At 35.2% G+C, this 27,687-nt stretch overlaps 2 protein-coding genes across 4 annotated transcripts; one reads left to right on the top strand and one right to left on the bottom strand.

Annotated features, from left to right (window-relative positions):
• The first annotated feature begins 462 nt into the window (after positions 1–462).
• On the top strand, positions 463–4,088 carry LOC127871423 (serine protease inhibitor Cvsi-2-like). Its single transcript, XM_052414343.1, has 3 exons — positions 463–627; positions 1,077–1,184; positions 3,884–4,088. The coding sequence occupies exons 1-3, from the start codon at positions 594–596 to the stop codon at positions 4,009–4,011; spliced, it is 270 nt and encodes an 89-aa protein (XP_052270303.1). The 5' UTR covers positions 463–593; the 3' UTR covers positions 4,012–4,088.
• LOC127871420 (prolyl 4-hydroxylase subunit alpha-2-like) lies at positions 4,084–24,969 on the bottom strand. 3 transcript variants are annotated; one of them, XM_052414332.1, is made up of 13 exons: positions 24,566–24,969; positions 24,085–24,257; positions 13,982–14,304; positions 13,398–13,449; positions 10,075–10,235; positions 8,967–9,140; positions 8,714–8,775; positions 7,742–7,868; positions 6,987–7,037; positions 6,461–6,520; positions 6,200–6,268; positions 5,422–5,518; positions 4,084–4,449 (listed from the first exon to the last, which is right to left on the bottom strand). In XM_052414332.1, the coding sequence occupies exons 1-13, from the start codon at positions 24,754–24,756 to the stop codon at positions 4,370–4,372; spliced, it is 1,620 nt and encodes a 539-aa protein (XP_052270292.1). In that variant the 5' UTR covers positions 24,757–24,969; the 3' UTR covers positions 4,084–4,369. The 3 variants fall into 3 exon arrangements, with proteins under 3 accessions (XP_052270292.1, XP_052270293.1, XP_052270294.1); XM_052414333.1 differs by lacking the exons at positions 24,085–24,257; positions 24,566–24,969 and adding an exon at positions 19,227–19,382; XM_052414334.1 differs by lacking the exons at positions 24,085–24,257; positions 24,566–24,969 and adding an exon at positions 18,325–18,387.
• Positions 24,970–27,687: the final 2,718 nt, after the last annotated feature.

The following is a 27,687-nucleotide window of genomic DNA, read 5'->3' as shown; positions in this document are numbered from 1 at the left end:
AGAACACACGCAAAAAGTTCATTATCGATACATTTTATCAGCTATCAGCAAGGTTTACCATTAAGGTAATCGTACAAAACATAGACGTTATATTGCTTGTTGCGACGAAGCAAACATACACATATGTTGTCTAGGGTACTTTCTAATTCATTAGGCATGTGCATCGCATTCCGAGTAACAACTTGACCCCCCCCCCCCCCCCCCCCGTTCGTTTAGGTATCTTCTGCTTTTGTCAAATAGTTTAGAAAAACTTCGACATCATGGTTATTTTGTTATTTCTGATTAAAATGGGAAGTACAGTAATGTTTCAACAAGTATACTGTTGTGGTTTGCCATTTTCAGGCCTTTAATTTTACCATTCATATATGCAAATCAGCAATTGAATTTTCTTTAATTGGAACAACATTTATTTCGTACAATCGTGTTTACATGTTAAATTGTAGTTGTCACGTTTCCCCATAATTGGTTGGTCTTTATAGCGCGTTTAGATCTCTGCATGACGAATCACATATATAGCCTGCCAGCTGTCATTCAGGCCCTATCAGGTATAAAAAGACGACCACGGAGCGTGATCATTAGAAACAACTTGAGCTATGAAGACCTTACTTATTTTCGCAGTGACTTTGGGTAAGAGATTTCAACATTTTCAAAATCCAATGTCAATTTACATGCCAAAATGTAGTATTTATATCATGTTATTTCTATACACCAATTTTCTAAACATATTACGTAATCAATACCTGGGCTTAAAAAATTCGCTACGGTACAAGGTGCTTTGAATTGTTGTTAACACACGTTGGCGTGAATCTAAATGATCATCAAACAGTAATGATATAAATAGTTCATTTATTATACGCAACACTTAATCCCGCTGCATCTTTTAGCGGTCGAAATAGGGAAGCAGTCCAGAGCAATGTAATATAATATATTACATTGCTCTGTAATATATATAATAAATATATATATAATATATATATATAATATATATATAATATATATAATAAATATATATAATAATATTATTATGTTGTTTCCAACAATTCTTTTTAATAGTTTGAACAATATTCACTGTTTAGCTGTGTGCTACGCGGAGCTGTGCAGGGACACAAGCGACTGCAGCCACGAGGTGTGTGGAGCGGGTTGGCACCTCACTTGCCACAACTTTGCATGCACGTGCCTAGCTGGTAAGACTTTCTAGCACGCGCTTAGCTGATATGGCTTTTCAGCATGTGTCCATCTGGTACGAATGTTTAGCACGTGACTAACTGGTTAGACTTTCTAGGGCTTGGCTTTCTGGTAAACCCAATCACGTGCATAGCTGTCATCATGCTGCGTCATAAAGAGTATCAATTGCGGTCGGTACACTGGCAATTGTTTTGTTGATTAGCGGTACTTGTATATTATCCATGCATTTTCTGCAACCTTCCAAAGTGAATTATAATTTGAAATGTGAAAATAATAAGCAGTTTTATTGAACGATGTAAAATTGCTGGATTTTTTGACGTCTTATTCGTCATGCTTCAAATTGGTTAAGAATAAAATAAGTGTCTGTACTTTTTTCCCTCGATATAAGTGGCATTTTATTTCCTGCACACGTGAAAGTAAAAAAAGCTTGCACGCGTAACACAGACTTACTTGGTACGTATAATCCATTCATGTTGTCTATTGTTAAATGGACATTTTCGACTATTGGCAAATTGACGATTTTTTTAAAATGAATTTTTGTATATTTAAAACAATTTTTTTTAACGACGAGACACATGAACTCAAATATTATTTTATTAATGGATAATCATCATTTGAAATCTTTAAAATAATAAAGCGCCTGAAAAGCATTTCATTGTTATTTGGAGAATACAAGCGCTTGCAATACTTTGTATTGTTAATTCGGAGAAAACATATGGGCCGTGCTTTTTGAAAAGTTTAATGCATGTGCGTAAGGTGTTGTCCGAGATTAGCCTGTGCAGTCCGCACAGGCTAATCAGGGACAACACTTCCGTCTTAACTGTTTTTTTGCTAAGAATAGACTTTCTTTTAACAGAAAATGTCATAAAAGCGTAAAGTGTGTTCATTGATTAGCCTGTGCACAGTCTGGGACGACACTTTACGAACATGCATTAAAACCTCTTTCACAAAGCGCGGCCCATATATAACTAGATTTTTCATTTCTTATTAGCCATTCCATAATAAAGACAGCGTTGTGCAGTAGTAGCGCGCGTTTATTTGCTTCCAGAGTTCCCGGATAGAAATCCCGGCAATTAAATGTTTTTGTTCAAATTTTCCTGCTACGATTATTGTTTCAAACTATTCAACATATTGCATATTTGTTGGCAAATTTATTCAAGTATACAAACAGAGATCAACGAGTCGCTATAAATTTGACATAAACAAGCTTTTTGTTATTGAGTTGATATTCGAAAGAATTGCATTACACTGGAAATGTTATTTGGCATATACTGATCATTTCACTCTATATCTCGATTGAAATCAAAGGTTTAATCAATTCACTCTATTCTTTTGAAAGAGACTTGATGGTACCTCCTCCTCTCTGCAGAGACTTGATGGTACCTCATTCTCTCTGCAGAGACTTGATGGTACCTCCTTCTCTCTGCAGAGACTTGATGGTACCTCCTTCTCTCTGCAGAGAGACTTGATGGTACTTCCTTCTCTCTGCAGATGGTACCTCCTTTTCTCTGCAGAGACTTGATGGTACCTCCTTTTCTCTGCAGAGACTTGATGGTACCTCATTTTCTCTGCAGAGACTTGATGGTACCTCCTTTTCTCTGCAGAGACTTGATGGTACCTCCTTCTCTCTGCAGAGACTTGATGGTACCTCCTTCTCTCTGCAGAGACTTGATGGTACCTCCTTCTCTCTGCAGAGACTTGATGGTACCTCCTTCTCTCTCCAGAGAGACTTGATGGTACCTCCTTCTCTCTGCAGAGACTTGATGGTACCTCCTTCTCTCTGCAGAGACTTGATGGTACCTCCTTCTCTCTGCAGAGAGACTTGATGGTACCTCCTTCTCTCTGCAGAGACTTGATGGTACCTCCTCTCTGCAGATTCGTAAGCGCACATCCCATTTTGGGGAATATGTGCATAAACTAAGATGTAGCCCGCGGAAAAATAATATGACTTCGTAACAAGCACAATGTCTTGTCTTTGTGTGTTGTGTTGTGACATACGATTTGGTAATATTGTATTTTTTAACTTTAAACATAAAAAATCGTGCAGTTTAATGAGTTTCCTGTCGTTGCAAAGTATTTTCTACTGTTACTTTTGTTTACTCGCATGTAAATAGATAAAAACTTGGGTTAATTCATCAAGTCCGGTATATATGCGTTTAAAAATAAGTTAATTGGTGCAAGTAATGATTGCACGAACAGGCCACCGCCATCAAAGTGCATTTTGGAAATGTTAAGAGATATGTTGGGCCAATAACTTTTTACAGTAGAAGATTAACTTAACTCGATGTATAATAATACATTGAACACACATAATACATATTGAAACATAATATACTTAGCGATTAAAGTTCAGAGATTTATATTTCATCTTCATACTTCATACGCTTAATTTTTGTAAACATATGACGTCATACTTATAACTTCAACGTACAAGAGCAAGAGGTGAAGATTTTTGTAAGCATATGACGTCATACTTATAACTTCAACGTACAAGAGCAAAAAGTGAAGAGTAAATGTGTTGACCTCACTCCAAATTTGTTGCCATATTAAACACATGAATATTTTCACTAGCGGCATCGTCAAAACATATTTTATGCGACCACTTATAAAAAATAATAATAATACGATCTTAACTTGAAATCGATATTAATCCTCAATACATATAGCGACAGTTGTTCAAAGATCTTTGTCCTTACAGATTCTGGTAGTGGAGGCGGTACTAGCACCACATGCAAGTTGGCCTCCGACTGCCAGTGTGACAGGGACACCCCGCACTGTGTGGACGGACATTGTAGGTGTGGCTTCAGACCCGGCGGCGGAAAATAAGCACATTCTTGTCATACTACAAACACGTTCTGAATAGTGTATGCGTCGTTATTGAGAATTAAATGCTTGTCGTTTTATTATAGCTATGTTTATTTCTGGAGTTTGTACATGATGTGTATACAGCATGCATTCACAGATACATTCTTCTATAAATTCTGCATATTTCAAAAGCTAGATAATACTCTTTTTACATGCGTTCATGATTTTTATCCAATAGTTTATCTTTTGAACTTAACAAACAGTTAGCAGATATATAAACACGCTCTACAAAATCATGCGTACGTTAAATAAAAACTCACTAGCACGTGGGTATGAGATTTACGTAACTATTACTGATTAAAAGCATTTCCTTAATACATTATGAAAATAAGATATTCTTATACTGCATGCATCTTCTCCGAAACAGTTGATTGGAATAGAAGACATTCTTGAACAGGCCTGCAATAATAGAAACAAGTGTCCAATTCATTTATGAAACGTACACGAAGCCATGCAATTTGTGTTCAAAAATAAAAATGACGTAGATGTCATACTGTTTGGAGAATAACCATGAACTGCCTTATATTATATCAAATATTTTGTTGCGCGATAGTTTTAAGATGACCAAACAATGTTGAATGCTAATTTAATATCACTATAACGATATGGTAAGCAGGTCTGCATTTTCCCGTTCAAATTGAATATGATACACGTTTTGGTAAATTGACAAAATAAAAAAAATGGTTTCAGACTTGCAAAATTTCGCTGTAGTTATGCTTTTTGTGAGAAAACAGTAATACCGAACATTTACCATGCTCTAAAATATCTATTATCTGCATCTTTTGACGATTTAAAAACCTAAAAATTAGTCAGCGTTGCAACGCAAAAGGACTAAATAATTTGGAGACTTTTGTTGTTGTCATTATATTGTGTGACACTACGAGGATTGCTTATATAGAGTATTAAATACATCACTCATTGTATGACCACGGATGGTCGAGTGGTCTCAGATATAGTCTTTTACTCCAGGGATCAGTGGTTCGAGACAAATTGAGGGTTACTTGTTTTGCTTTCTTAAAGTTTATTCTTGTTTTTTTTTTACTGGAGTTAGCTCCAATGTTTATATTTATCAATATAAAGCATTTATTGACCAACTTAAATATCTGTCGAAATATGTGAAAAGGTCTCTTTAATTTAAGGTATTCAATGATAGACAGCTTCCAAATAAATGTTAAAAACTCTGTCTATTAATGTAAAATTTGATTTAGCGAATCAAATGAAGCAAAGATAATCGAAAACTCAACCCTGAATACCAAAAACGTTTTGAGTCGGTACAGAAATAGGGTCGATGCGATGAGTTGAAAGAAAGAAGATTTTATCGCCTAAAGGACAGTATCAATTCATCAAATGCCTAGTATCCCTATGGCTTACCCCAATGCGGCCCGACCAGTGAGGGGCAGTTCCGGTGTATGGACCGATCACTTGGTTGTCCGTTCCGCTTCAAGTTTTCCCATATCACTGCGGAACCCTGTTGTAGCGAACGAAATAAAAACGCGTGTAACACGCTCATGTAACTGAATAAGTAAACATACGGTGAAAATCTGTCTGAACAAGCTAATTGATATATAAAGGATATTTATTGGATTTGATGGGAAATCGATTTTAATTCACGAGTAATTAAAGAAAATGATATTTTCACGAGTGGCCCATGTTTAATGCTTACAAATGATTATTTTTATATTTTTGCAATACCGGACAATATTATTCCCCGTTTGGTGCCCCGAAATGTTATTACATGTATGTTCAAAGGAAGCAAATCCGTATACCGGTACAATCGATAATTTTCTCTGTTATTTTTGCAACACTTTTTATTCATTGATATTTCGCTAAAAACCATCGGAAAGCATAAAATAAATATATTATATTGTAAAATATTCAACTGCTGTCTTCCCTTAAGAATACCGATACACCTATTATTGCAATATACTAGTGCATTGTTTACACGTAGACCAAAAAACCCACATCACTGTATTTGGAATGAATATTGACTTCTGTCGTATGTACAAATATAACACATTGTCAAACAACACAACGTTGTCTTCTGAGATTTTTGCAGGCGTATAAGTAACTATGCAAATTAAATGACATTGAAGGAGTTAAAGGACACGTATATACGTAAGATATATGTGCGAAGTCATGTTCGCAGTACCTGTATGGTAGGAATGGTGATATTCAATTGCGGGAACACCAGTTGTCCGCCATGTGCAACATCGTTTAGCTGAAACATTCATCAACAAAATAACCCTCTATGATACAGTAAGTATTCGTTAAATAAAGTGTACGCATTGTCGTAATGTAAAACAATTCCGTTTGACTTAACGAACCCAGCACGCAATCACGCAATTGACGCGCTGTTCCAGATAAACAATCACATCGGAATCGAGACAATTGGCGAACATGTAACACTTACTTGAATCATGATGGTTGCCAGTCTGTTTCCGGTATGAGTATGCAAGAACATTTCCTTGTCCTATAAATAATTGTAAACCTTTTGATATAAAAAGTTTAACTGACTTGTAACGGCGGCGTAAATCACAAGTTGTGCAGTTTAGACGCTTACTTGAACAAAGTGACTGAGCTTTCTTTAATAAGCTACATAAATGCTCCGATAGCCGAATCTCCATGATTAATTATTGTTTTACCAAACAGAAAAACACGATTCAGGCCTGAGATTACGATGCGCGATAACGATATTATTTTCGCGATGTCGCATCGAGAACTCGGGTTCTCGGATCGTGATTGCATCGTGATTGGTATCGTTTTCATCCCATAGTAAAGAGGTTACAATACAAAACAACGCATTGCCCCACCCTCCTCCACCAACAACACAGCATTTAGTGCGATCTACAATTAAGCGTTTAACTCTTGGACAAATTGGGGCACGCATGTTGCTACTTCAAAATTCGACCCGATGAATACAAATAATATCCACTCACAAAGTAATCCGTTCGAGGCCACGTTGGTACACCAGGGCCAAGATTGGACATCTGAAATCATAGAGTCATGCTATGCGACAACTTGAACAACTTGACCTCCAAGTGTACCGATCTATAATCTATATCTATGTTATCGCATATTTTTGAAGTCATGCATATTAATAACTTGCATCGACTATGCGCATATACAAATCAACATATACGATTCAGTAAGAAACTCAGTCTCATTTGAACCTTTTGGAATTAACAATGAGCCTCAATATTTTGATCTTACAACAAGCGATTTGTTTGACAGTATGTTATTTAATAAATAAAATAGCCACTTCATAATGTTGGTCATTTATAAACAAACATGTATGTGCTGGCGACGGGGTCCGTCAGAGATAGGCCTCAATGTGCGTTTTATCAATATTGAGTTCCATCGACTGCATGCTCATTATTTTTCACATCTGTATGAAACATTTAGACCTAAAAGTCATTTGAATTGCATGAAATTACAAGGCATCATGCTTTAACCCATTTATGCCTAGCGTCTAGAAAAAAGGCCTTTGCAAACAGCGTAGACCCAGATGAGACGCCGCATGATGCGGCGTCTCATCAGGGTCTGTGCTGTTTGCTTAAAGGAATTTCTGTAAGAAATATTCTAAATATATAAATAAATAAACTAGAAATCCCTAATTTTGGAAATAAATTGATCCAATTTAGAAGGATGGGAGAGTCCACTAGGCAAAAGGGGTTTCTAGTAGCGTTCATACGCGGAAGCAGTCGCTGCTCGGGTTTTTGTATGCGTGGCGCAGGTACAGATGCGTGGCGCTCTCGAGGCGCTGTGTGACCTTCGTGAGCAGCGAAGGGAACGCTTTGTTCCACTCGCATATAGGAGCGCTGAAAGCGGGATTCAAACGTTAATAGTAAATATACCGTGGAAAGTGTAACTGTCCCATTTTGTCATTAAATAAGTATTATTAACCAGTTACAAAACATGTAAACAAACAACAGTGATTGTAAACCATGGCTATGCCTGTGCTTAGTATTACGAATATACTTAAGTCTATATTATGTCTTAACGTTGAGTTTTTTTCTCTCACTTTTGAGCCAAGCATGATCATCATTCTCAATGTGGTCTCCACAGTCGTTAGTTTTTAGTTTACTGTCTGACTGAACCCTAAGTTTTTGGAAGACTATTTGATTCGTGTTCTGAGAAAACTGGGCATAATGCATGTGCATAAATTGTCGTCCCGGTTTAGCCGGTGCAGTCCGCACAGGCTAATCATGGGCGACACTTTCCGCCTAAACTTGATTTTCTGTAAGGAGGGACTTCCTTGAAACTAATAATACCAAAAAAGCGGAAAGTGTCGTCCCTGTTTAGCCTGTGCGGACTGAACAGGCTAATCTTGGACGACACTTTCCGCAAAAGCATTAAGCCCAGTTTTCTCAGAACGCGACTCATTTAATACAGCTGAGATTTGAGATTGCTCGTTAGCTTGCAAACATTCTCAATACTCAGCTGAGTGGAAACTCAAGTCTTATCTGAGTTGAGATAAATAATTCAGAATGTACAGGATACTTTGCCCTTGTCATTTTCCTTAATAGGACTTTGCGGCTTAAAAAAATCTATTGTTATTGTAGCGATTTTTGTGTTGATTGTTTTAAGCAGTTGATTGTGCGGTCACATTCAAATTAACAGTGCGTTGTCCGATATGCATTTCAATGACAATACTGTATAATACCTGAGGTGTCTTTCGTCCACTAAACCATACGCTGTGGTCCCTAACCTGTCCCTCTGTTTAAACTGAAACAAATTGTTTCTATACTTATATTCTAATACACGCTGTCAAGACGTAAACAGAAGCTATGTATTTAAGCATTTTTGAATGCAAAATATTAAACAATAAAAATTAAATATCACCGATTTTATTTACATTCATTATGAAAATACATTACAAGCGGTAAGTTATTTATATTTCCAACAATATTTCATACCACTATTTCATTTCCAGATTGTGCAATTAACGTTCCAGCTTCCATTTTGTTAATGACGTCATAAATTAATTCTATTCTTGGTAGCCATGACAACAGTTCCAGTTTCGAGAATCCGTAATAGTTCCACAGACGAAGACGATAGCAATGCAACTGTTTTGGCGTTACCGGCCAGTCCTGTGATTACAAATACTCACAAATGTTGCTTTAATATGAATATAATAAATTAAGATATTATAGTAATCTATAAGTACTCATGATGCTTGTCCTAAAACAGTATTTACACAATAAATTGAACAATAACATTTCATTATTTTAATAGCAGCGACCACACCATCATTAATTCCACATCTAATCACTTCAAACAAGGTTCCAATATACTAAATAAGTAAGAAAATCCATTGCGAAAACTCATGCGCAAGTTTATGACCATTGGACTACATGTATGTCATATTTCATAAAAGGTGACGCCAATTCGCCGTGACAATTTTATCCAAAAATACAAGCAAACAACCATTCATCAGCCCAATTTAATTTCGAAAATGTGTGAAAAACCTTTTTTCTGATTTAGTCATTACAACATGACATTGACTCCAGCCAACCCATATGCTCTCCCACGTAGAGTATTGATAGAAGGCATCAATATGATTTAAATTAAATTTTTATTATATTTTAATTATGCCTTATTTTATTCTAGCCGCTCTAACAAACGATATATATCACATTCTAACATCACAAGAAATGCACAACCATTTAGTCAAATTAAAAAGAAATGAAAACAATGTTAGTTAATTCATGTATTATACACGTCTTTTCACACACAAAAAAGTATACTGGACTAGAAAAAGGGGGAGGAGCAGTGATTATCGGTACAAACGTCTTAACCCAATAATGCCTAGCGTCTAGAAAAAAGGCCTTGGTAAAGAGCGTAGTCCAATATGAGACGCCACATGATGCGGCGTCTCATCAGGGTCTACGCATTTTGCTTAAAGGAATTTCTGTAAGAAATATTCTAAATATAAAAATAAATATACTTGACATCCCTAATTTTGGAAATAAATTGATCCAATTTAGAAGGTTGGGAGAGTCCATTAAGCATAAATGGGTTAACCTTATTCAGTGACGATCTGCAAATGTCTTGAAAGCGTTCTTCCTGTATCGCAACATCGTCGGCTGGTGCTTGAACAGGTTGCAGAGCCTTGCCGACATCACGGCCGTCCGTCGTGGTAAGCAAATAATTCAAGTCTCGAACCAAGGCTGTGTCGGCGGGCTCTAAGTAAATTAAAACGACGTAGTCCTCAGTAGCAGACTTAAAGTGATTATAAGCAAATACCGAGCAAGTTGAAGTGGGAAAGTTAAAGTTCCATTACTGGTGTTTTTATATCTATATATATATATAGATATAGATCTAAAACAATAAAACACTAGAAATGGCGCGGCAGAGGCCGACGCGTATCCCCACGCCGAATGTTTGACCTAGGTGTGCCCCAGGGTTGGTAATGGGGCCATGCATAGCTGAGATTGACCGTATTGTCATAAGAGAAGTTCATCATCAATTAGAAGTGAATTGGTGTAGAAATGAAGAAGTTATAGTAAAAGGCAATTTTGGGTGGGTGTGGTCTATGTGGGCGGGGCCCCAGGGTTGGTAATGGGGCCATGCATAGTTGAGATTGACCGTATTGTCATAAGAGAGGTTCAGTATCAATTTGAAGTGAATCGGTGTAGAAATGAAGAAATTATAGTAAAAGGCAATTTTGGGTGGGTGTGGTCTATGTGGGCGGGGCGCCCCAGGGTTGGTAATGGGGCCATGCATAGTTGAGATTGACTGTATTGTCATAAGAGAAGTTCAATATCAATTTGAAGTGAATCGGTGTAGAAATGAAGAAATTATAGTAAAGGCAATTTTGGGTGGGTGTGGTCTATGTGGGCGGGGCCCCAGGGTTGGTTATGGGGCCATGCATAGTTGAGATTGACCCTAATGTCATAAGAGAAGTTCAGTATCAATTTGAAGTGAATCCGTGTAGAAATGAAAAAAATATAGTAAATGGAATTTTTTGGTGGGTGTGGCCTATGTGGGCGGGCGCCCCAGGGTTGGGATTGGGGCCATGCATAGTTGAGATTGACCCTAATGTCATAACAAAAGTTCAGTATCAATTTGAAGTGAATCCGTGTAGAAATGAAAAAAATATAGTAAATGGAAATTTTTGGTGGGTGTGGCCTATGTGAGCGGGGCGCCCCAGGGTTGGGAATGTGGCCATGCATGGTTGAGATTGACCGAATTGTCATAAGAGAGGTTCAGTATCAATTTGAAGTGAATCGGTGTAGAAATAAAGAAGTAAATGTAAAATAACCTAAAAAAATGAGTGATAATTTCTGACGCGGCCCCACCCAAACCGCTATAACTTTTGACCCAGGGGTCAGATCAAAATTCCAAATAGTGCAGGGTCGCACATATGCTCATAGCTACCATGTGTGTAAGTTTCAAGGTTCTAGTGCTTTTAGTGTAGGAGGAGATAGTGGCCAGGACGGACGGACAGACAGACAGACAGACAGACGGACGGACGGACGGACGGCGGAGATAACCACAATATCCCCACCTTTTTTTCAAAAAGCGTGGGGATAAATACAGAAATAAAGCGAAAACCAAATTTTTATAATGTTAATTACTAAAAAGTACGTCAACATCACTTTAATTTATTTAATATTTAAGTGTCAATGTCATTTAAAGGGGGCATTTTCAAAGATTATTGCATGTTTTGAAGTTTGTCATTTAATGTTTTAACTTGATAAATGTAAACATTTAAACTAAAAAGCTTCAGTATACATCAAGAATAAAATTAAAGAAAGAAAAAAAAAATCTACAACTGGGCTCGAACCACCGATCCTTGGTCAAATATCTCAAACCACTCGGCCAACCATGATCGTGTATTTTATACTTTATACAAGCAATACTAGTAATGTCACAAAATATAACGATAACAACATAACTCTCCAATTTATTCAATCGATTTTGTAACGCTTTATAATTTTCAGGGATTTTTAAAGCATTAAATGATTCATAAAATTGATATTTAAGCGCATGGTTAATGTGCATTATTACTGTTTCCTCGCATAACTACAACAAAAATGTGCAAATCTGATACATATTTTTTTCTCAATTTTGTCAATTTACCAAAAACGTGAAAAGGTCATCTTACAATCGATTCTGTAATGGAAAATCAATATGTTTATCAACATAATAGCGCGTTAAAATCAAGACAATATCATTTTTAGTTATACATTAGCATATCTTGCTATACTGTATGAAACAAGACTTTTGGATGCTTACCGACGATGAACATTGTGGATGGGTCATTTTAGTGGAAATAATGTGTTATTTAAAAGACGTAAAATTCATCAAATTCACTGGAGCGGAACGATATAACAAAATACGTATGTCCACCACACATTGATATACATATTCAATTTCATCAAAATCGGATCATTAGTTCCTATAATATGAAACACAAATTTAAAATTCATTATAAAACGTCATACTATTAATCAAAAGGCTGTTACTGCCCGAACAAGTATTGGGGCGGAACAACATAAAGATTCAACGCCAAAAGGAATTATTATGTAAAGGACAATAATTTCTTGCAAAATCTATGTAGCGGAACGACCTCCCCTTATGCGCATGTCCACACAAATAATGAAGATGCACAAAATATTTAATCAAAATCTCATAATAAGATCCTGAGATTTCGAATTGGTACGAACAATACCCATAAGGCATTGACCTTTTCAATAATCAAATGCAAATAACTCAATGAACATTGGACCGGACCGACCTGAAATGTCAACCCTATATGTTTGCTGCATATAACATTTCATCATATTCAGATCACTGACCAGTGTATTAGATCTCGCGCAGTAACGAGAATTGAAATCAAATGGCAATAACTAATTGAACAATTATTGGACCCAAAATGACCTTATAATAATGAAATCAAATAATCATCCTATTTGGAAGCAGCATAACACGTCCCATTAACCCTTTGCATGGTGGGTAATTTGTCATCTGCTAAAATGTCGTCTGCTGAATTTCTAAAATTAGCATTTTCTTCGATTTTTTTTCAAAGAATACTATCAGAATAGCAAACAGTTTGGATCCAGATGAGACGCCACGTTCTGTGGCGTCTCATCTGGATCCAAACTGTTTGCAAAGGCCTTCAAAATTCGGTTCCAGCGCTTAAAGGGTTAAATTGATCATCGGTATCTGACACACATGTGAGATCTAGCGCAGAAACGAAAAGGGTGACGGGCGGGCCATGTCGGATTAATTCTTATCAGATCAACGCAAATTCATTTCCGTAAAATTGGAATTCGAACGAACATATCACTTGGCGACTTTATGCTCCCCCTTCGCGGAGCATAATACATAATATGTTTTACCTTTATCTCTCGCCTTTTGTAAGAGCTCTATACCTCGCTGTGTCATCCCGTACTGAAAACAATACAAATATCAATACATAAAATCAGTTTATAAAGCGGATCTAAAATAATTAATGGATGGCTATGTTTCTATTATTTCGGTAGATTGGTACTGCAATAATCCATTTTATATAAACACCAATTGAAGAGAATACTTACCGGTATATTTTAACACGGTTTATACTACTTTTATACTCCGGAGTAATACGCACAGATTACCCGTTAGTAAATAAAGTTTCTTTTTTTAGTATTTAGTTAAATTCTGAACATTTTATGACATTTTAGGCTCTTTTTTGAGATACTTAGTAGTACTTTGAAATTCAGAAGAATTAAGGGTTAAGAAAATAAACAGCATGAAATAGTGAGAATAGAACAAAATTAAATTTTATAAGGAAAGCAAAATATATCTTCTCTTAGGTCAGCAATAGCCCAGGGCCAATATATGACGACAACATAAAATAACTCAACACCTAAGAAAAGATAAGTCACACATTTCCTTTATACGATATACGAAGAGTTTAAAGGAACAACGCATATACTGATACCTCTTTTAGTGCCATGGCAAGTGTTCTAACCAACGCAGTATATTTCACTTCATGGACTTTGAAGCTTGACCAATGGTCTACGAGATACTGAAACCACGTGATTGCTTCAAATAACTTCCCAGAATCCCTTGCAGAATTGCCAATGAAGAAGATGTCGTCTCCAGACATTGGCTTAGACTGCCCCGTGCTCAGAGCCCCTGACGTCAATGTGGCGAGGTCAAGGTCGAAGACGCTCCAGACGTTCAGGACCCCGAGGGCTGCCTGGATAACGTCACGTTTTTCGGGCCAAAGGATCCCTTCACGCTTTCTTACAACGTCAATAACTGGCAAGTAGTAATTGTATACATGAAATGAGTATATATGTAAACACGTTGTACATTATTATAATTAAACTGTACATAATTATACACTCGTGTCAAACGAAAAAAACCTATGTGCAAATGCAGCGATTGAAGAAACTGCGTCAATAGATTATGTAGGTCATTTCAAGTTTTGAAAGTAATTTTTTGTTCAGTGTCACGCCGGGTATGCGGGTACTTTGATAACGAATGGCACTTCGATAACAGAGAACAACAAAAGCCACGCGCGAGAGAAGAGTTCTTCAGCTTTTTGCATTTACGTAATGTTCATTTGGTTTTCAGACGAGGCACATGGTTTGGTCGATTAATGGTATAGCGTATTGCGTAGATAAAATTTCACGGAAAAAAAACGGTCGATTGTGTTAAAAAACAAATACGATACGATTTCATCGAAAATCAGCATGAATTGGATGATCAGCACTTATTTAAACAAAAATACTTAAATCAAATAAATAAATCAAGAAAGTGCTTATTATTCGAATAAATATTTAAAGAGTCGGGCGCCAAATTTTCATGGCCTCTTCTTTAACCGATCATCTCATTGACAATGGTACTTCTATTCCCGATCAGTCGACGCTTTTTAGCAGATATGACACACTCTTTTTAGTGAATCAGAAATGAAGAATTCTCTGTGGAATACCGTTATAGTAAGCAGGCATTACATAGACAAATTATGTACTGACTTTAATCAATCAAAGCGCTGAAGGCACTGAAGTTGTAAGCTATTTATAATTTAAGGACGTAGGCGGCAGTTTTAATGCAAATTTTGCTCCACTTAGAATTTGATAATTTTTGGTATTAAGGTAGAACCATCTGTTGTGGATAGAAAAATAAAATAAAAATCATGGGTCACTAGTGTTGTTCATTATTTATTCGCACATGAACGACAGGCATATTTCAGCACAATAACAATTCACCATTAAGGTAATAACATAAAAACTAGAGTAAATTAATGAGAAAAGTGTTGTAAATTTCTCACAAAATATGTCTTACTGATTTAATTTGACTGCAATTTTTTTTTTTAACATGAATCCATTGAGACATGTTTTTATCAATTTTTTAAACATCAACAAAAACAACAGAATTTCACATTTGAAAATAAATCAAATGCATCAAAGTCATTTTTATTTTAACATGACTTCCTCCACGTAGATTTTTTCCAAATTTACCTAAATGTTTAATGAGTTATGACTCAATACAAATATAAACAGAAAACAATAGGTCACCAGGGTCGTTTGTTCACAAATGCAGTTTTGCTGCATGTATTAAAATACAATTTAAAAACACAGTGAAAACAATGTACTTGGTGCAGGTCAAAACACATACTAGTACATGTATTGCTGTATGCCAATGAAAAAGTAGATGTAAATGAAAACACAAATCATGTGTAGCAATATGAATAAATAATAATAATACAGTAAATAACTGAAAACAAGATGTATACAATATATAAAAGAGGCCGTCGAACAGATTTAGGCATGTAGTTAAGCTTGTCATAAAATACTTAAAATGCTTTATATTGGTAAATTTAAACAGTTGAACTAAAAATCTCCAATAAAAACAAGACAACAATTTAAAAAAAAAAGAAAAAAAGTAACTCTCAACAGGGCTCGAACCACTGACCCCTGGATTCTGGAGTAAAAAGCCTCCCGCCTAGACCACTCAACGCTCATGTTTACATCGAGTGTATTTTTTAGCTAAATAATCAATCATCGCAGTTTCCCAAAATATCGTTTCGTGCCGATACGACGCTTTATCTGTTGGACGGCCGCATATCAAAGGTATTTAATTTTCATGGACAAAAAACTGTCCATTTTTTCCTTGCGTTCATTTTAATCATGTTTTGTTATTCTTTCGTTCTTATATTGTTTACATTCTTTTGTATCCGATTATCCGAAATATATTGCACTTATTTCGCAACCGGTGTTTCAGTAAAAAAAATATTTGCGTAAAACTAAACTGCCGCGTACGTCCTTAAGACGCAATTCATTTTTCAAAATTAATCGCAAGTTTGAAATGAACACACGGCATTCAAATTTATAAAGAGTGTGTCATAACGCACGGATCGAGCTTTGTGTGCAATTTTTGTCATCCTATTTATTTCATAGAGATAACTTAGACAAAATAACAACAACATGGCTCTTTTCGGACGTTCTGAAATCATAGAAAGTATGATGAAAATGGTAATGAGAACTGAATATAAAGACAATTTGCAATCAATATCATATTAAATGAATATAATTGTTGGAATATCGCATACCTATCCCACTAAGAATATAATTTCATGATGAAAATTCCCTGTACAAAACTTTTGATTTTGGACACCATATACAAATTCAAAATAAACAATAAGATAATTGATGAAAATAAATAAAAAAATAAATCTGCGAGCAATACTTTTTACTCACGAATTAGGTTGTCATAAAGACAGCCCTGTTGACCCGTACATTGTTGTTAATGCATTACTAGTTACCCGAGCTGTTCACACGGTGTCAACAACTCTGACCTAAACATAGGGATAGAGCACTAATGCGCTTTTTCGGCAAAACTGTTTTTTACACAGCTTTTAATCTTAATGACTTTTACATATCGTCAACAGACATGCATGAATATTTTCGAATATTTCATAGGCTGGTTCGAGATACAACCTCTAAACTTTGGCTACATCACTGTGTCTGTGCTCAGTGCAAAGGATGTAGCACTGTTCAGTGTAAGTTCAAACGACACAAATTATGGCCCAGTTACAATTACGAGTTAAAATCCATCTCACAGAATTTCAGTTTTGCTTTCAAGATGAGAAAACAATCATTACCGAAATAGTAGAGTGTCACGATAAGAGGAAATCGTTTAATTATCCAACCACAATGTTTGGCGTACTTGGTCAGCACGTCTGGAAATCGTTCGTGAACGTCTGGATAGGCTGCCATTATTGACAAGTTTGCCATTTTTAATTCATTTTTTTTAATCAAAAAAGCATTATGCTAAAATGTGCCATTTTCAATTCGCAATGAGATTTTTAATGACCATCACCATGCGAAAATGGGTCTTATTCCATATGCGCCCACTATATATATAGCCCACTCAGGCTGCGCATCTCTCAGTCTGGTCAGGGGATACATAATGAGACCATAACATATTGAGTGATTTTATAGCGAACAGCATCACCTCTGACCTGACTGCGCAAATGCACATGTTGAGTTTAACAAACGCTGGCCGAAACGCATAAGACCCATTTTCGCATGACGCGGTTATGAACGTGTTTTTTAAATGTGTCGTAAGAAAACTGCGTTTAAATATTAACATACGATATATTTCGATAGTGAAGAAATATACTCATAATAAGGCATGTAAGGACACATATGATGTGCAATCTCGTAGTATATTTTTTATCTACTTACACTTAGTTGTGGTTTGATTATGCTAACACACATTTCATTCGTTTAATATGCAACTTACAAGTGAAAAAAACCCCAATACAATAGTTAAACTTTTGTTTTCATTTTATTTATTTATTTAGAAAAGTAAATTGCAAACATTATTTCAAAGTCAGCGTATATGCCGACTATATTTTTAAAAGGTATTTCTTGTTATATTTAGTTGTTTTCGGTTTTAGCGATTATAAAGCATTTTTGAGGTTGTCTAAAGTATGCCTGTAGTAATTGGTGAATTCATGTCCAAAGTTTTAAAAATCGAGAACTGTGTATATAAACAAGCTTAACCTTCTACTATTGCATTGTTAGCACCCGTAAATACAAAAGATCGCCGCTATCTGTTGCGAACAAAAGAACGTTTCCCAGAAATCCCTGCTGTAGAAGCATGAACGAGGTTACGAAACAGACCATTCGTATTATTATTATAATCAATTGTTTGTTATATTCGGTTTTAGCGATTATGAAGCATTTGTGTTGTTGTCTATCGTATCGATGAAGTTATTGTTGATCTCATGTGCAACGTTTTATAAATTGAGAATATAAACAGCGTTACCTTATACTATTGCGTTGTATTCCCGAATCTATTAATAAACTCAGATTATGAATGACCTGTACTACGTCATTGAGGTGTATGTGAGAGCAAGGAACGACAACTCTGCGTGGAGATTGCCGTCCAATTGGACTCTCCATTGTTTATCGGCAGCCGCATCTATTAATAGCCTCAGATTATGAATGAGCTGAGCAGCAAAAATACAACGTCGTGAAGACGCAACAGAAAGTAGACTATTTTAATCATTCATAAACAATCTCTTCCGCGACAGTTATAACACAATCATTGTTAATTGAAACTTTTCTATATAAGCTCCGTTCGAAACTATTACATTTAACACGATATTCATATAATGTTTCCATTTGTGAATGAATATGATTGGAGAACTCAAACCTCTTGCATAAATTATACAACTCTTTCTCACGCTGATACGGCATGTGTGGCAGCTATTACACGATGATAGGGCGAATACCACAACTTTCCCGCTCACCGTCGAAATTTTATACTTCTGACAAGTGCACCGTATCCTTTTGACGAAAAGTAACATTGCGGACAAAGACAAATCCGGTAAGTAGGTGACAAAATGTTTTATTATAAGACACTGAAAAATGATTGCTACTTGCGAAGCACTCCACCGAATATCTGAACCAATATGTCGTCTATTTAAAAGTTTACTAGTCGTTTTATATTTAGCATGACTTTGAACAAGTGTTTACAAAAAGTCGTGTCGCGCTCGACACCATTCGTACTTGTGAGAAAAATGTAATAATCCGATTATTTTCGATGAGTAAGACCTGATGTGACAGACTTAAATCATTGTATATATAAAAAGAACATGCCATACGAAGCTGTTTGTTTCAATATCTGTTAAAGGCCTAATTTTGGTGAAAACATGCATCACTTACATAAAAATCGATGCACCGCGCAACACTGATTATAAGCACCGTATATATATTCCATGTAACTGAAATTCGCGTCACCGCTAACTTCTGCACGTGGTTTTAAATGATAAGCTATAACAAGCCATCGTGAGCTTAATTTATTTACGATAATCTTCCATTTATCAAAGTTACATGTCCCAAATTTTATCATGGAAATGATTACATGCTTGCACCAAAAAAAGGTTTGCCGGGATCGATTGTCTTGCTTTCCATTACGTGGAGGGCACATGTTTAAGTCTCATGTTTCAATTTATCTTTATTGTTGTGGTATAATACAATAAAAATTGATAATTATTATTTATTGATTTCAGATTCATAATCCGTAAATGAAAAGATGTCAAGCTACGATTATAGAAAGGTATAGGCAAATGTTGGTGTAAAACTAACCGAAAGAAATAATAAATTAAGTTATCTATAGAGTGGGAATTGTGATGTTGCATTGGTTAAATTTACTGAAATATGACTTTGGTGTTTTTGGCCAAAACCAAGGGTATATGGCAATTGTGCTCTCGACTACTTAAATCAGAAAAAAGGGGTTACAATTATAAAAAACAACTTTTTTGAGACTGTCTATAGAAGCGTGTGAGTGCACGTCTCCATAGATAAGACATTACAGCGCGGTCCGTTTTTACGAGATGTAAAGGGTTCGAATCGTATATAGTTATTTCCGTCAAGTATTAAAATAAATAAATTGAAACCCTAATATGTTCAAAGTACACTGTAATATTGCTTTGAAACGGTTTGTACACTTCTTTACCATCGTGATTCAGTATGAAGCCATTATTTGACATTGTTTTAATAAATATTGTGCTTTATATTTGTTAACAATTATGACCCCAAACATGAATCTTAACACTTTTCCGTGAAATAATCTATTGCACAACTCTCCAGAATTTCATGGTGTCTTCTTTGTATGTCATCATTGAGGTTATCGGTAGACCGTACCACCTGACAGCATCCAGAAACAATAGCAGAGCAATATTTGTCAGCGGAAACTTGTTGTTACATACCAAATTGATAAAGTTACAAAAGTCATAGCATAAATTTGCCGAGTGTAATTTTTGAAAGAAACCTGGTAATAGATGTGTCACTTTTTCAGTCATGTTTTCTAAACTGCTATTTTCAAATAATTTCTTTTATGATGATCTTGCTTTCTTGGTTTTCCGTTTGTGTGGAGCATTAACAATATTGTCATGGAAGGCTGGGCGGCACTGTTCAGTTGGTGTCTCTGTGACATACGTCGAGCTGGTACATGCCGGTTGACGGTCGCCTGGAGATGCGCTGGTATCATATTCAGCACCGAGAGGAAAAAGGCTCCGTTTCTTGTTTTTTTGGTTTGTTTATACATACATTGGAACGTCTCTTCCATCTGAAAGAAAAAATATCAGAATAAAGCGGTGCCAAAAAATCATAAGATGCGGTGCCTTTACGGACATTGTTGAGCGGTGTCCATATTTCTATAATGTCAGTGTTGAGCGGTGCATACTTGCTAACACGTGTAAATGTAAAAATCACAGTTATATTCAATAAAGCATGTCATAATGTGTTGTAAATTGATTCTTCTACCATAAAATACCGTTTAACAAAAAAAAATCTTTCATTTAAAATGTTTAAAATCTGCAAAAAATACGATTTTTCGCGTCATGAAAGTCACTTCTTTCAAGACATGCTCAAATTGTTTTCAAAGTTTTGAAGTTAAAAGCGACTTAATTTTGATGCGGTAAACGGCAATTATATGTAAAGTGTATACTTCGTTCGATGGAATATCTTTTTATTATCAACTTACCTTCTATCTTGTTTTTTTTCTTTCATTTCTGTACTCGCCAAAAAGGTTGAGGCCATGTTTTTGACAGAACGATACGGTGCGCTTGTCAGAAGTATAAAATTTCGACGGTGAGCGGAAAAGTTGTGGTATTCGCCCTATCATCGTGTATTAGGCTTTCCGTAGATAAGCCGAACCGACTTGAAATTTTTCGTAACAACATTAGTGTTCGCTTCGCGAACAACTCAAAACGAATTCACCGAAACATTTTCTTATCCCTTTGAAATATAATGATTTTGTATAAATGTGAAAGATAAATGTGAAACTAATTCGATATGTCTTATAAGAACAGTCTTTATAAGACCTTATATTTTCCAGTTTTCGAGTCACCCAACCACCTGATTTTCGCATAGTACACGAGCTTAAACAATTTTAACCAACGTTTTTTTGTTGCGAAACGGTTGATCGAAAGCATGTATAATTATGTCCTAATGAACGTACTAAGGTCATTTACTTATATATCAGATAGCATGTCATGAGGCATCACTCAGCTAAAACTTAAACGTAGATATAAATATCAGCATCGATGCAGGTCCGAAATTCTCTTTACTCAACCAATAGTGATTTAAGGTCAGATGAATCGCACTTCGAGCTAAAGTTATCATTGCGTAAAAGTCAATGCTCCCTATAAGCAGAGCTCACGGTCAAGGGAGTTTTCCATTTTCTTACTAATTTTGTGGCTACCCATTAGTATCGTCTTGTTGATGCGATTCTTATGGGCACCAACGACATAGGATTTTATGAAGAACATAGAGGATATTTGTTGGATTCGGTGGATTATCGATTTTAATTCACGAGTGATCATAGAAAATAATATTTTCACGAGTGGCGCAGCCACGAGTGAAATATACATTTTATATGATCACGAGTGAATTAAAATCGATAATCCACCGAACCCAACAAATTTTCTTTTTATTTTATGCTTTATTTCACAGTTTATATACATTGTTAAAGAGTTTAACTAAAGAATTACGTTGGGAAAATGACGTCATTTCGTCCAAAAAATGACGTCATTTAACATAAACAGTGAAAATTATCGATAATTTTCACTGATAATTTTCATTGTTTGAAACAGTGAAATTATTTGTTTTAATTCACTGATATTTCTCTATAAACCACCGGAAAGTATAAAATAAATAGATGTATTTGCCTCTTAAAGACCCCCATCGCTCCCGTTATTCAGAGCCCTGCTATAAGTAAAATTAAACGCGATCGCGTCGATCCGTTGTAGTTTCATCGCTCTGAATCTCAAGTTACCACTTAAAAGAAGTTCTTTATGTAGACAACTATTTTCGGTCGTCAATTGAAGTATTTCTACATAAATAAACATTTTAATCTAATTTAAAAATTGCAATAATAACATGAATAGTATAAATTAATAGTAATGTGATTTTGAAAACTAACAACGCCATCGGTTACATTTCACGTGTGTTTGTAATTAAGTTATGCATAGATTCCCAGTGTGTTGCGCTTGACAATGCACATTGACTCGCACTTCAAAATGTTTGATAAGAATAGCAATTATATACATAAATACATTTCAGGTAGAAGATAAAACACAAGTGCCCAATTTGTTGAGAGTCTCTGTTATCCGTAGTGTCCCTTATCGGGAATCAAAGTGTCTGAAACTTCTTGAATACCACCTATTAAAACATGCTCTATCTTCGTTTATATTTCATTGAATACCGTCAACATTTCAGTATTTGGAGCACAGAGATTACTCTATATATCAAACAATGTATTGCAAGATTTCTAAGTAGTTTTATTGCGTTGAAATATTTACTGTTATTCAAGTTTATGCTGTTTTCCGATAGAATTTTCTATTTTGGGGGCAAAAATCTACCATTCGTCCGTGAATTTTTTTTATCCCAATAGAAGGACACACCATTTACCAACTCGACCACCTGCCTTGTCTAAAAACTTATCTTCATGATATAACTTTAAAAAAAAACTGATGAACTTACCTCTCGCGCATGGCTTTTGTGTTTCTCTTTTATCGAATTGACATCGGCCATCGGTTATCGAAGTATTTGCATTACCTGCGTGTGTGTTGGTAATACAAGTAAAGTATCCAATGTTCGAGAACAATGGATATTGCAATATCGCAATGCTTGATTAATTACCAAATATCAAGTATATTTTGATTCATGCCGCGTCTGACCATTTTTACATATATATAATGCCATTAAAAGCTCTGAAGTGGAGCGCGAAGCATATCAATGTATGTAAGCATTTCTTTTTACCATTACGCAATTATTATTTTTTGTGTTACATTTATATACAGCTATATATAATTTCAAATCCTTCGTTACCTATTACGTTGCATTGCAAAATTAGTTTGGAAGAGGACAAGAATACTTAAATAAACCATTTTACTGTAAATAAGAGTGGCAAAAAATCGTCAACATCAACAGCAATTCCTCTTACGAAATGTTAATAACTGTCAATAAATGATCTTGAATTTAGACATAATATAGGTTTAATAACAAAATAAATATAATGTATGTACATCACTGAACCAAGACGTAATGCATTTCTCCGATTTAATTGCAACGATTTGGGTTTGTTTCGATACATTAAACAATAATTATATGATATGGATCATTTACAACGGTTTGATATCATTTCAGTATTCACAGTAAAATGCGTATTCTAAAATACATGTATGTTCGAAAGCACATGTTCTTTTAAACAGATTATATATTTCTGTTGATTATATCGCAAAAAGTCTGTTTAAGATAAACATAAAAAATCACAATGTCGGTTATGCATTTTCTGAAATAACGCACCTTCTGACCTTCTTTGAAAGGCCTCGTTATCGTATGAGTTCAAATCAGATCATGATAACCGGCATGACAGCACTAATATCAACGAAGCTGATGCTTTAGTAAACAGTTGACTGGAAGTTTGAAACGTACATTACTGTATATCAACCTTAACTATAACTTATAGTAGAGCTACATGCATGCAGAGAACCAAAACAAGAGCAATGTGAGTTACCATCCGCGCCTGTGAGGAACGGACATTGATCATGTTCTTCGCACGTGACTCTCTCGTGTAATCTCGCCCAATCACGCGATGCACGAGACAGAAAATGAAATACCGTCAAAGCAGTGGTAACCGGTAGAATAGAGATGGACTTGTTATTTTCGTCTTTCAACAACTGAATGGCACTGAAATCGTCACATCTTAATTCAAAAGGCAATTTAAAAGCAGAGTTAAATGTGTAGAAATGTTTTTGGAAAAATTTACCACATTGGAACACAAATTAAGCTAAACTATATAGCAATTTAATGTCAACATCCCACGGGGGAATATACGTACATATGACGGTAAATACCCGTATAAATATGGAAATAAATTGTTAAAGCATAAAAGCATATAATGCAAATCGATTGGTAAAACGATTAATAAGAGAAAGTACTTGTGTTGTGCAAATGGAATTTTTTAGTTAAATGTAAGAACTAAAACTACAACTTACTTTTTAATATTTTCTTCAACGGGTTGTCCGATCTTTTCTTGTCTATAAATATAGTTTCGTAAACTATTAAGCACACTTTTCTCATTCTCTAAAAATTTGGTGATTTCAACAGTAGACGAAAACTGTTGACCTATCACCGATGCCACCAATAAAAATGAAGCAACAACTCCAAAGACAGATCTTGCACTCATTATTAACAAACTAAGTTACTCCCAAATGGTGTTACTCAACATGATCAAATCGCCAAAATAACGGAACTTATATTTTCCCTGAACAACTTGCTGACGTGTAAATGCATACACAACAGATAACGATTTCGTCCATGTGAGCAATATTGAATGGACGGCAACATCTTGTGGGTTCTTTTATTCGTGGCATGGTTTAAATGTATATAGTGAAACCTAAGCTATCACCCGCGGGTACCAGCTGTCGAGCTGTTCAATGACAACCTGTGCATTGATGTAGTTATCTCTCTAATGTGCAGCATTATTAAATACCGGGTAAATGTAGTCCTTACCAAAATTTTCATTTACCGTGAACATTTAACGGAATTGAAGTTTCGGTCCGTTATTTTCCAATGTAAAAACTAAACTATAAATTATCTTATATGTTTGTGTATTTCATTGCATACAAGGACTGAACATCACATGATGCTAGCTGTATATTAACAGATAACGGAATTACCCGGCATTAACATATATATATATAATTAAATCTCAAATACCACACTTTGTTATAAATCCTCATTAAAAATGCAGACCAAAGTACCAGAGCCGAGCTCTTCATAGTAAATTATAGTTCTCATTCAAATTGAAAACATATTTATTAAATCAGTGAATATTGGACATATTAGCAAATTTTCGGCTTTAGCGTCATTTGTTCATCAATAAATAACACTTCATTCTGATGCGCGACTATTTTAACAGCTTGGGCGATTAGTTTGATTTTACTCGTACGCAAAAGATCTCGATTTGTCGTTTTTATGCATATTAAATATTCAAACGTTATTATTGTCTCATTCGTATACACATATACAAGTATTAACATAAAACATGCATACGACCATTATAAAGAAGAATTTTAAGAGCCATACTTATTCAAGATTACATTATGTCAAGACAATTACATATTTGCACAAAGTATTAAAACCTTAACCATAACCATAACCCAGGGTTATCTCCCTTATACCAGGCCTCGCTCGTTGTAGTTGTCCGCTTCCCAAGTTAGGTGACCATCGGTTATCGTTCATTTATAGTGTTTTTCCCAGGAGGGAAAAGGGACATGGCGCATTAATTTGAAAAAGGGCATTTTAACACGCAGTTTAGGAAAAAAAGGGCAAAAACGTTCCGTGAATAAGTGGTTTTGAGAGAAACATATACACATGAAAATATAAACAAGCACATTTAATGGTAATTGGTGTATTTAACTTACTTTAATTAATATTAATACATTTACCTTGCTATGTCTCCATTTAAGTTGCAGGCTGTTGCAGTAAACTGTACAGAATAACAAACATAATAAAGCAATATATGCATATGAATCTGATTATACACAGATCCACTAACATATAAATGAAACCATGTTTGTCTTATCCCATTTTCTAACGATAATATTGTCAGAAGTTTTGCCAATAAAATGAGTAAACTGAACGCTAACAATTTGCAAACACTCGTTTCCGTGACATACATCAACTGAACAGATTACTAATAAATATGTTGTCGTTGTTTTTAAGGTTCATGTATAGGCTTCAATTTGAAAAATGTGGGACCCCTAGAATTGAACTAAAATTTGACTAAAGGAAGAGTGCCACATTGAAAATGTATACATATATGCTTTAAAGGATGTTTTTCCTTCAAACTGCTACCAATTTTGTACATCAACGTATCATAACATCCACAAAATCAATCAAAATACAAAGCGATTTTAACAATAAAATATACATTATTTTCAAAAATCTGAATCATGTTTATTCCACGTATTTTGGCGGAAAAATATATTACTAGTAATTAATATCGACATTGACGAGGGCAAGTTACGCTTAAATAGTAAAAAAAGTTTACATATCTAGAAATATCAAAACTCGAACACATGTCATTTCATCACCATGGGGGCAGCCATTTTTAAATTAATAAAAAAGAAAGAAACATGCTAAAAACTCACTCATCGCTTAATTGACATTCCAAACGGTTGACGATGACAAATGCATTGGATTGTAATCTTTCCGTTGATGTTTGCAAACTGCACGATCAGACCTCATAAACACTCAAAAGAATAACTATGTAAGAAGCATTTCACCAATGTTTACAATCGTTGTCGAATCACATTACTTATATTATTGCGCATAAAATAGTACGCTTACAGACTGACAGAAAGATCGATACGTAACTCCGTTCAATTCATCACGGTATACTATTATAATGATAATATATAATAATACATCGCTTTAACAATCTAAAAGAAGAAATAATTCGTTTAAACGGAGTTTTTAATAACGAAAGTGAAAATAACGGAAGTTGGATGGATATTCTGTGAGATGCACTTCGGCTCCAAAAAAACAATACAAATAAACTAAAAAAGACGTGTGGGGGACAATTTTCAGCTGGAAAGTATTTGAAATAGGGTAAGTGATGATATCTCTACGTGGTCATTTCTGTTATTTAGTGCGATCTCTTGCTGATTAATGTTAATAGTTGTTTTACTATTTGCCACCCAACTGTCAAAATAAGTTATGTGTTTTCTCAGGTATGTGTATACACATACCCGGTTTTCTCACCACTGCACGTGGTTTCGACCGATTTGTTTTGCACGTTTTTCTACGGAGCACAGCGATGGCCACGCTTTCAAAATGGGTAGAAGGAATCGAAATATAAAATCAATCGGTTTGCCAATTTCTTTATATTCCTTTACAATTTTATATGTCGTCTGCAATCTATTTCAATTTGAGATGGTTTAAAATTTGCAATTTGGTTGAGAGGTAAATAACAAACTTGTTAAGCCTTTGAAATAGAATTGTGACTCTTATTATCCACCACATCTGGATTTTTAAAAAGTAGTTACGTTTTAGTTATTTTTAGAACTTTGTTTAGGAAATTTATCCAAAAAAGGCAGTTGAATAAAAACTC

This window comes from Dreissena polymorpha, chromosome 3 (assembly GCF_020536995.1).
Source record: "Dreissena polymorpha isolate Duluth1 chromosome 3, UMN_Dpol_1.0, whole genome shotgun sequence".
In the NCBI taxonomy this organism is placed as follows: Eukaryota; Metazoa; Mollusca; class Bivalvia; order Myida; family Dreissenidae; genus Dreissena; species Dreissena polymorpha.
Note: the sequence above shows the minus strand (reverse complement) of the source record. Positions and strands in the feature narration are given on the sequence as shown.

Coding starts and splice junctions, on each gene's coding strand:
- LOC127871423 (XM_052414343.1), top strand. CDS start 594: ATGAAGACCTTACTTATTTTCGCAGTGACTTTGG. Junction 628..1,076: donor TATTTTCGCAGTGACTTTGG/GTAAGAGATTTC, acceptor TTCACTGTTTAG/CTGTGTGCTACGCGGAGCTG. Junction 1,185..3,883: donor TGCATGCACGTGCCTAGCTG/GTAAGACTTTCT, acceptor TTGTCCTTACAG/ATTCTGGTAGTGGAGGCGGT.
- LOC127871420 (XM_052414332.1), bottom strand. CDS start 24,756: ATGAGTGCAAGATCTGTCTTTGGAGTTGTTGCTTCATTTTTATTGGTG. Junction 14,305..24,084: donor GTTCCTCACAGGCGCGGATG/GTAACTCACATT, acceptor ACTACTTGCCAG/TTATTGACGTTGTAAGAAAG. Junction 5,519..6,199: donor TCACCATTCCTACCATACAG/GTACTGCGAACA, acceptor TCGCTACAACAG/GGTTCCGCAGTGATATGGGA.